The 10,057-nt window shown below is 43.7% G+C and overlaps 2 protein-coding genes across 2 annotated transcripts; both read left to right on the top strand.

The window, feature by feature from the left end:
* On the top strand, window positions 1–3,702 carry LOC124691603 (protein LPA3-like). The gene is made up of 12 exons (XM_047224898.1): window positions 1–299; window positions 408–438; window positions 878–970; window positions 1,067–1,129; window positions 1,224–1,335; window positions 1,817–1,902; window positions 2,638–2,696; window positions 2,784–2,886; window positions 2,970–3,030; window positions 3,229–3,311; window positions 3,401–3,481; window positions 3,601–3,702. The coding sequence occupies exons 1-12, from the start codon at window positions 16–18 to the stop codon at window positions 3,658–3,660; spliced, it is 1,116 nt and encodes a 371-aa protein (XP_047080854.1). The 5' UTR covers window positions 1–15; the 3' UTR covers window positions 3,661–3,702.
* A 611-nt stretch (window positions 3,703–4,313) lies between these two features.
* Window positions 4,314–8,215, top strand: LOC124686277 (protein canopy-1-like). The gene is made up of 9 exons (XM_047220250.1): window positions 4,314–4,497; window positions 4,685–4,711; window positions 4,823–4,902; window positions 5,201–5,273; window positions 5,504–5,561; window positions 6,056–6,110; window positions 7,504–7,528; window positions 7,695–7,786; window positions 7,928–8,215. Exons 1-9 carry the CDS (start codon window positions 4,366–4,368, stop codon window positions 7,956–7,958), a joined length of 573 nt encoding a protein of 190 aa, XP_047076206.1. The 5' UTR covers window positions 4,314–4,365; the 3' UTR covers window positions 7,959–8,215.
* The last annotated feature ends 1,842 nt before the right edge of the window (window positions 8,216–10,057 follow it).

Here is a 10,057-nt window from a genome sequence, read left to right as displayed (position 1 = left end):
GCACAACACGCGGCCATGGCGCCCCTCTCCACCGCCATCCGCAGCTTCCGCCTCTCGCGCTCCCCGGCGTCCCCGCGGGCGCTCCCTTCTCCAGCCACCCGCCTCGCCGCGCCCTCGAGGCGCCGCCGGGTCCGGTCGGTGCGCGCGGAGGCGGCCAAGGAGGTGGAGGAGCCGGTGGAGCTCAGGGCCGGGGTGGCCGTCTACAAGCCGCGCTCCTACGAGGTGCTCGTCTCCGACGCCGCCCGCTCCCTCGCCGCCGCCATCGACGACGGCAGGACCCGCCTCGAGATCGAGTTCCCGTACGCACCCACTCCACGCACCTCCTTTAACTCCTTCATCTCGTTCTAATCTGATGACCGCAACCGTTCTCACATTCCACTTGGTGTTCCATGGCAATCTCCGACAAGGCCTCTGCCCAGCAGCATCTCTTCTTACAAGGTATGCCCCCACAGCACGCGCGCCCTTGCTGGCTCAGTGTCCAGCCATTCCTGCTGCAACATGTTTGCCATTACTGGATACAATTCGGGTCTGCTGCAACATGTTGGATGCGCATGAACTATAATTCCGTAGCAGTGTTTTCATGGAACATGCTATCACCACTGGATACTGAAATTCATACGGTTGTTTCAGTCAAACCCCTGTTTCAGGTTTACTGTTGCGGAAACATGGTGTCATTCATGGTCTAATGGATGCAAAGTCACCAGTGACCTATGCACATTGATAAATTTCGTAGTGTGATAGCATCCGCCTCTAATTTCTGAGGGCAAACAAGCAACCTATTATCATGCACAGTTAGACTGATCACTCATGTCACCATGCATGTCATGGTATGACGTCTCTCCCCTTTCTGACCGTGCCGCTTCGCCGCTTTCTCCAGGGCTCTTCGGACGAGTTCATCGACGCCAACGTCCAGCTCGCTCTCGCCGTCGTGAGGAACCTCAAACAGCTCAGGGGTACTCGGTCCTGCATAGTAAGTTCAGGCTCCACGCTCCACCCTTGCTCCTCCATATTTGTCCCGGGAGTGCGGACGAACCATGCTCATCCGTTCTCTTCTAGTCCATCCCAGGTGTTTCCAGATCAGCCGGAGAAGCGAAGGGCCTCGCAGATATTCAAAACTGCTATAGATTCGGTAAGTTCCACCTCACAAACAAAGCATTGTGTGTGCCCAATGGCTTCACGGGTAATAATTAGGTAATGGGGCAGTGTTTTAACACTTCTGTTAGATCGAGGGTATATCCATCAGTTCTCTGGATGACGTGCCGACTGGGCCTGTCGACTCCTTCTTCAGATCGATCAGAAATACCCTTGATTTCGACTTTGCTGACGACAACGAAGGTAAAAATCTCAAAGTCTAGTACTGTTACACGGGAAACACTGATCATTACTGAATATGCAAGTCTAAGATGAAACAATAATTACATTTTCATGCCACTCCTCTGCATTAAAGCCACTCTGTACAAGAGCTACCAGTTCAGAGTACATCTGTACATGTAATACGCCGAATAACATTGATACACTGAGATTCTTTTATGTAACCGGCAAAGTACTTTCATGTATATTAATTATCACATTTCAAAGCTGGAAATAAAAGGATGACTGAACATGAGCATTAGGGATATGTGTATGAATCAAGCATAGGAAGATTAACTACGTTTAACTAATTACTCATTGCGATAGGATTATTAATCTGAGCGAAAATCCTGTAAACCATATAATAACAACCATCAAGTAAGTTTGAGCCCTATCACTGTCAAAAAATCCTTGCATAAACACCCTGAAAATTTTGCTCATAACTGGTGGGCTAATGTGCATACAGATCAATGGAAATCTGACGAACAGACATCACTGTATATCTTCATCAACAGTAGCACCCAGGACCTTTCATCTATAGAGAAGTATGTGGTATGTCTAGAACAATGTTTTTGTGTCTCACTAGTACTTATGTATATACTTTTTTGGTGATGGCTATTGGCTAGTTTGTATTACAGCACCAAACTTTAGTTATTCATCATTTTCCTTGCTATGCTTTTTATTACTCTGCCATTAGAAAACGATCACACTTTGAGCTTGACGCAAGAGTAGGAGTCAGTAAATATAGGTGGGAAATGCCTTGGGAATCATATGGGCGTCACTATTTTCTCTATGAAATGTCTGGATAATAGCGAGAAGCATATAAGCAACAGCAAGGGAATATGTATCCATAAACTCTAATGATTATATAGTATTATTAGACTGGAAAAATATATGTTTGCCTTCAATCTTCGTGTATAAAAGTTCTGGCATTTCCGTGCTATGCTTTTTGTTACTCTACCATTAGAAAATTATCACAATTAGAGCTTGATGCAATATCTGGATGAGTAAGATTCGAGAAAGATAGAGTGGGAAATGCCTTAGGCATCACATCTCTTATTTCTCTATGAAATGCCTGGCCAAGAGTGAGAGGCACGTAGGCATATGAATCCATAAATTTCAATGATTCTACAGTATTCTTACACTGGAACAAAGATATTACATGCTAACCTTCAACGTTTATTTATAAAATTTCTGGCATTTGGTTGCACGTTTTATTATTTTTTAAATGAAAGGCTTTTGGTTTGCATGTTTAATTGATTCATCCTTTGTGCATTCCTTGTCCAGGAAAATTTTGCTGGCTCTGCACCTGTTGTTCTCTTTAATCTTGAACTAGACACCTTGCGGTAATGCCTTCTATATTCCATTTGACACCCTATTCATTCTAAGTTTTTGAGTGCCTTCAGCCATAACGTACAAACTTTAACCTCCAGATCTGATTTGGGGCTTCTGGGGTTCCCCCCGAAAGAATTGCACTACCGATTCCTTTCTCAGTTTACCCCAGTATTTTACATTAGACAGCGTGACTACTCCAAGGTATTCATTAATTTGTTATTTAAGTGCATAACCCTTCATTTGTGATTCTGTCTGTAACTTCCATTTTCCACTTCACTATATAGACTATTGCAGTCACTCCATACATAGTGAACTACAGCGGCGCCGTCTTCCGTCAATACCCAGGTTGTACATGGTTTGATGTCTGGCCATTAGCAATAGTAAATTACATTTTCTATGGTTTTCTTCACTTTTAAAAAGTGGTATTTTGTCATATGTATTTGTATCCTTCAGTTCATCTTGTTGTAACATACAACAGGGGTGACATCAGCTCCATGTAGCATCACCATCAGCTACTGATATAGTACGTTTTTGTCTGCTCAGGGCCCTGGCAAGTCATGCTTAAGCAGGCTGATGGTTCTTATGCATGTGTTGCAGAGAGTGCATCTCGGTTCACTTTGGGGCAGGTCATTGCAGTATATCATTTGCATGAACTTTAGTTTTTATTTTGTCCGAATTGTGGAATATGATGTGACAATGCCATGTATTTCCTTAGGCCAAGGACGAGCTATTGAGAGTTCTGGGTTTGCAAGAAGAGGAAGGAAGCTCGCTTCAATTCCTCAGACAGGGATATAAGGTGTGCAATCTCATCTCACTCAGTTGATACGAATAAATACATTTCCATGTGTGGGAAAAGAAAAATTACTGTGCACACCTGCATCACTTTTACCAACTGAGAGGGATCCTGTGATGCAGAATGCTACTTGGTGGGAGGAGAATGGCGATCAGGAGGAGTCCACCGCATGGCGAACCTGAGCCGCCGACACTGGATTGCTGATCTGACAAACGAGTGGATAGGCGAGTGGAGATATATAGGCCGAAGACTATTCATAATGTCCCTGAAAAAAGAGTGTTCATGAATCCTGGGCTGAAATTGAAGGAAGAAGCCCACACAGCAACGATATAGCCATACAGTGGAGACACTGCCTGTGCTGAATTTGTACCATCTGCTTTGAGTTCTGATGAGAGTGAGAGGAATTCTCCTCTGCTTTTCTTGTGAATTGTGATTATGTGATGAGTACAAGTCATGTGACTACTTTTGCAATGAATCCTATGGCTTCTTTTCATGTTACCACGAGTACATTTACAACTTATAAGGTCTGATGAGAATTCAGATTTTGTAAAACTTTCTTACATCGTGTGTGTCATGACATGTGGGCCCTGGATTGACATTAGGAAGGTCTGATGAGAATTCAGAGAGTGGGAATTTAAGGTTCGACACTCTGTCACTTGAATTTACCACAGTAATATCATGACATGTGGGCCCCGGATTGACATTAGTAATGAAGAGTACTATACTGCCAATGGTCAAGGCAGAATGAAGTCCAGAAGCTTCCGTCACAGGGAGCCGTAGGGACGTATTTAAATGTGTGCTGGACCGGGAGGTCGTATCTGCAAAAGGACCAAACTCACACGAGAAGAAGAAGCGGCGACCGGAGATCGAGATCGCCGGAGGGAGAGATGGAGCCGAGAGGAGCGTCCCGTCGCAGATCCGGAGCGCTCCTGTTCCTCCTCGCCGTATTCCTGGGGGCGGCCGCCGCAGCCTCCGCCTCCACCATCGGCGACAAGTGCGCCGCCTGCAAGGCCGTCGCGGTGAGCTCCTCTCTTCTTCTTTTCTTCCGCGAATCCATGGTCCGGAGGCAGTCTCAGCCTGGATCTTCAGGAAATTACTGCAGCCGTAGTAGAATTTTTGAAACTGTATTGTTCCAGCTGTTTGGTTTGGGAACACATTGTAGAAGAGGAGGTTTCTGATGGATCGTTTGATCTTGTGTTCTTGCAGGCGGAGCTAGAGATTGGAATGTCAAGTGTAAGTAAGCTTTACCCCTTTCAGATCTCTTCTACGGTTCTACTATCTTCTGGTTTCTTGTTACCGGGGCCATTGGTCGATTGTTAACTGTCCATGAATTCTATAATGCAGGAGAAGCCAAGAAACCACTTGGACTTGCGCAACCGCTTAAATTCGAAAGGTCAGCGTGAAGGAAAGGTCATTGATTACAGGTACATTATCCAGCACCGCCACTCTGGTGTTCAGTGATTAACCTGCGCTAAGAAAACTTAAATTTAGTGTGTGATGTGGGTGGAGGCTCTTTGAGTCTTGGTCTAACAGTTGACTAAATTAAAACACACATTTATCGTGGGGAAATATAGGCTTAATCACTGTTAATTTTAAATTAAATGTTCTCTGTCCTATTTGGCATAGCATTTGCTTCACATATACCTACATAATAAATTATGGACATAGTTTCACCTTTTATCTTTGGGTTGATTTGTCACTGATTCCATATACGCTGTGCAGAGTCAGTGAGCTTCGGATTGTAGAGCTTCTCGATGATCTATGTGATAAGATGCAAGATTATACGTTGCAGAAGGTAGAAAATGAAGCTATACGGCTCTTTTGGTATTCTGTTACTGCACACTAGCATCTTTATTGAGGCTAAATATTTTTGAATATCTTAAACGTGCACCTGGTGACCTGCCTATATAGATGGTGCATACATGTATCAAGTTACCCCTCTAGTATTGAACTGTCGATCTATTCTGTATAATTTCAGCACCAGCCTAAGCATTTTAGTCATCTAATAAATTGCACTGTGTGCAGTTGGACTCAGGCGAAAAAGAATGGGTGAAAGTTACAAACTGGAACAGTTATCAAACTGGTTAGTTCGGAACATTTCTGCCTCCTGTTACTCCTTCGGCTAGCTGTGACCTAACATAAACACTTGAGTGCTTTGGTCAGTAGTTTGCCGTGCTATGAATCTATGATAATGCGTTCTTCCTGCTCTGTTGTTCCCTACATGTGTCATCTAAGGAAATGAAACAAGCACTAGATTAGAACTATATGCCTCTGACTCTTACGGTCACAAATCTCCAATGCTTTTCAACATTTTTGATATGCTCCCCATGATTTAAAAGCATCTTAGATTCAATGATGTCGGGGGGGGGGGGGGGGGCATCATTAAGATAGTCTTCATTTTGAGTGTAAAATAAATTAAGAGTTGATCCCTGTTACAAGGAAATGAACTTGTTTTTACTTATGCTGAATAACATGCAAAGAATAAGTGCTCCCTGTATTGCATATTGCTCTCATCATGATGTAAGTCTGAGTTGTAATTACCAACTATTTACTGATCATGTCATTATTTTTTTGTAGATAAGAAAGCTGCAGCACGGGCACACTCCAAAAATCTATCCAGTTACTGTGGAAGGTACCGTACGAATTGTAGTACCTATTTATCAAACTGGTTTTTTGTTTTTCTCTTTAATATACATGTTGACAAAACTTTGTAAATACCACATCAGCTGCCTAGACTTTCTAGTTACTTGGACAACAAAAGTAATTTATCTCTGCCCCTGTTAACAAATTTTGTTGGCCTATACGGCATAGCCAACCTTTTATTAATAGAAGTTTTTAATGGTCCTTCAAAACAAAAACTCTGAAACTCGTGAACAATTTTTTTTGTATTTGTATAAGGTCGAGTTTCCATGGTAGAAAGGACCTCAGCTTCACAAAGATTTCGATTGCTTTAGAAATACAGGTTTACTAGAGCTAAATATTGGGGTAGCTTGGTTACTACTGGTAGATTTATGATATGGCGGTGATGAAGACGACAGCTCGACTGTCACTACCTCGGGCTCATGAACTTTAATGTCGACGGCTTTCAAGTGGCGCGGCCCATAAAGTTTAGCGCGAGTTCCACTGGGCTAACCTTGATGTTTCAAGTCACGGCAGACCACGGCATGCGTCGCCTTCTTTGCTATTGTCCTTGTCTTCATTTGTTAGTGTCGATAGATGGAGCGAGTGCGGGGAGAGGACGGTGAGATGGTGTGGTGTGTTGAGCGACTGAAGGCCACGACAGTGTTCCTCGTGGTCCACGGTGAGATGGTGTCATTCACGCGCTGTTGCTCCTGAGTAACAACGAAAATTTCATAGGCAGCCATGTGTTCCTCGTGGTCCCCGGCACCCATTCAGCATCTCGTCCTGCGTGTCAGCACGGGCCATCATACAATTGCAAGATCACCGTGGAGGGCCTTTGGGAGTTTTACTTGGACTAAAAATGAGGGAGGTGTTGAGCTGCAAAGCCCCTCTGGAGTTCAACCTCAAAGGCATGCAGAAAATTGATCTTTTGATGGTGCATCCAAATATGCATGCTAGCGGCAAGTAGAGATGCTCCCAGATTTGGACGTCAAGGAGATTTAACATTTTCATGGGAAAAGACAGGGTTTGGGTTAACTCCAAACTGAGTAAAGTCCACCAGTAAGGGTGTCAAGTGGGATCCCACTTTTGTCCCACTTGTAGTATAATTTGACTTTTCTAGTACAAATTTTGGCATCGAATTTTGAACTACGTAGTACAAAATGACATCCCACTGGGATCCCACCTTGACACCCTATCCACCAGCCATCGACATAGATAAGCCCAGACGCCAGTGACCCATTCGTGGCACAGGTGCTCAGAGCGTTCCCTGCCCGCCTTCACGTTGCAGGGTTTTTGTTCTCTAAAGATGACCCTCTACCTTTCATGGCCTTTAAAGAATTCCGTTAATATTGAGTATTATCGTGGATGACTGGGTGCACTGACAAAGTTCACTCATGGCGCAGGTTACTGGAGGAAACTGAGGACGAGGTACTTCTCTTCGAAGGCATTATCCTCCAGAAAGAATTTTATATTTTGGTTTTGGCAAATAGCATCTGAATTATTCGGTTATTTGTCAGCTGTCTTTTATCTTTTTGAACTATGAAGATCTGTAAATTTGTTGTCACAAGGTCTTGGATTAATCTTTCTATTGCAGCTTGCTGAGTGGATAAAAACGAGCTCAGCAGAAGCAGGGAACGTGAGCAAGGCCCTGTGCGGAGATATTAGCAAACACTGTCAGTCCACAAGGTATATCTCACGTATATCAGCATATATATGAATCAGCTGATTTCCTGTGCACGTTAGAATGCTGTCAAGCACACATTCTTCATTCTTTTTCCACTTTGAACTAACCTGAGCTTGCTAACGTCTTGTTACTGCCATCTCCAGAGCAACTACCCCGATCGACGATGAACTATAACAGGACGTGGCCATCTCTGTTCGACTAAGCGAAGTAGATGATAATCTGGAAAGCGTGAAAGCGGCAGCTCCGTTTATCTACGATACCATCCTTGTAAGAATTGAAGCTGTGATATCTCGGTGTCTGTGTTTTGACATTCCACATTTCTGTTACAGAGGGGTTTATAGTAATTTTCTTATGATCACTAATCTGTTGAGAACGTTGGGACAATGAGAAAATTTTGCACACTGAATAACAGTTGAACTTATCTTATGTGATGCCTTGTTGGAAGATTTGTCAGCTGATTTAGCTTTTTACACTTTTTGACTGAACTAATGAAGCTCCAGAAGCATGAATTTACAATGATTTCACGATAATTGAATCTTTGCAGAACTTTTGATACGAAGGCTGTGAAGGCTGTGTTAGGCATTGAGCTGAAATATGAGTCCAGCTTATTATATTCAACCTTTAATTGAAGAAAATCAAGCTTGTTCTCTGTCACTTGTAGAATACCTTGTCAATCTAATTAGACGTACTTGTTTTCTATGAAGATGTCTAACAATCAAGCAATAACGCTGACAAAAGGCAATGCATCCAGATCCTTCCATAGGCAGAAGTAATAAAAAACAAGGATAATATCCAATGACACTGGATGGCAGATCAGGTATCGAACAAGGACAGAACTACTTTGCACTGGAGGAAAATAGGACTTGACCTGAATCAGCAGATGTTTCAAAAATGTGATTTGATTCCGAAGGATTTTGTACTCCCTCCGACCTGTGAAGATTATCTGAGATTTATGATACATCCAAATTTTGACAAAGACAACGAAACAGAAGGAGCGAGGGAGATGGCAAACAGCAACATAGGGTACCAGATATTTTCTCAGCTGAAGCCCATTGTTTTACACATTGGCTTTCCTACTTTCCTTTTTTTTTGACAATCAATACCACATATATTCATAGTAATAAATAGTACATGGTAGAGATACATGAACTGACTCCAACGATTACAAAATTAAGTCTAAAAGATAGTAACAAATCTTCGAGGTCTTCAATTTCTTTCTTCTTCCAGAACACAATCTTGTACTCTTGTGAAGGCAGCCAAAGATACATAACGAACCATAGATTTGTAGATACCGACGAAAGTTCTCCCATAACTTTTTGAGCCGCAATGCTAAGACTGCGTGCACGCACGCAACCATTAAAGCAGTCATACAACATCGGCAAGAGTACCAACACCAGTATATCAGGAAATAATAACCAACTAGCTTTGTCGTCGTCGATGGAGAGCCGAGAGTACGAATCACCATTGTCGAGGACGTAGCAGCCGGGACAAAAACTGCGAGGATAATCCTCCTCGCGGCAACAACGACAAAAGATCCAAAATCGATCTGGCGAAGCAAGATCCGAAGACCCATACCTAGAAAATTGTGATTGTTCAACACCACCATTGACGCCGGGAAGAAGATCTCGTCGCCGAACGAAAGGCCGAAGATCACTTATTGCATACGATGCCATCTCCATTGAGGGAAACCAACAAGAAGGCGGCTACCAAAATCCTAACATAATCTAATGAAAACAATACTTTTATTCAAAACTCCACGCATAGATCGGGTTCCCCACTCCTCCTGACGCCGGCGAAGCCGACCGGAGGAGGGGGAACCAATGTATGGAGGAGGATAAACTGGAGGCGGCTAGGGTTAGGACGGCGGCTGAGAGGAGAGACCACGGGAGGAAAAGAATAGCTTTCCTACTTTCCTAGTTTCCTGCATGAGTCTTCTTTATATCATTTGTACTTCCTCCGTCACATAAAAGATGTCGGCACCACCATGTGGTACACGTGGTGAGCAACTAAACAATTGTTATACAAAAAAAATGTCGGCACCCCTCCTCCCCGTAGTTCATTTTTGAATTTGCAAAAAACCCCGTCTTCATTCCAATCGATTCATATTTGGAGAAATCAAACTGACATCTTTGCGACCGCAGTCCGTCGCTCGTCCCGCAAATTCCGGCGTTCCCGGCGTCTGCCGCTCCGGTCGCTGTCACCCCGCGGTCGCCTCGCCTGCCCTGCTCACCGTCGGATGGATCCCGCGGGGTTCGCCTCGAAGGAATCGAGAA

This window comes from Lolium rigidum, chromosome 2, assembly GCF_022539505.1.
Source record: "Lolium rigidum isolate FL_2022 chromosome 2, APGP_CSIRO_Lrig_0.1, whole genome shotgun sequence".
Taxonomy (NCBI): domain Eukaryota; kingdom Viridiplantae; phylum Streptophyta; class Magnoliopsida; order Poales; family Poaceae; genus Lolium; species Lolium rigidum.
This window is presented reverse-complemented; position numbering and strand designations above follow the sequence as displayed.

Coding starts and splice junctions, on each gene's coding strand:
- LOC124691603 (XM_047224898.1), top strand. CDS start 16: ATGGCGCCCCTCTCCACCGCCATCCGCAGCTTCCGCCTCTCGCGCTCC. Junction 439..877: donor GCAGCATCTCTTCTTACAAG/GTATGCCCCCAC, acceptor CGCTTTCTCCAG/GGCTCTTCGGACGAGTTCAT. Junction 2,697..2,783: donor CTTGAACTAGACACCTTGCG/GTAATGCCTTCT, acceptor TTTAACCTCCAG/ATCTGATTTGGGGCTTCTGG.
- LOC124686277 (XM_047220250.1), top strand. CDS start 4,366: ATGGAGCCGAGAGGAGCGTCCCGTCGCAGATCCGGAGCGCTCCTGTTC. Junction 4,498..4,684: donor CCGCCTGCAAGGCCGTCGCG/GTGAGCTCCTCT, acceptor GTGTTCTTGCAG/GCGGAGCTAGAGATTGGAAT. Junction 4,712..4,822: donor TAGAGATTGGAATGTCAAGT/GTAAGTAAGCTT, acceptor TCTATAATGCAG/GAGAAGCCAAGAAACCACTT.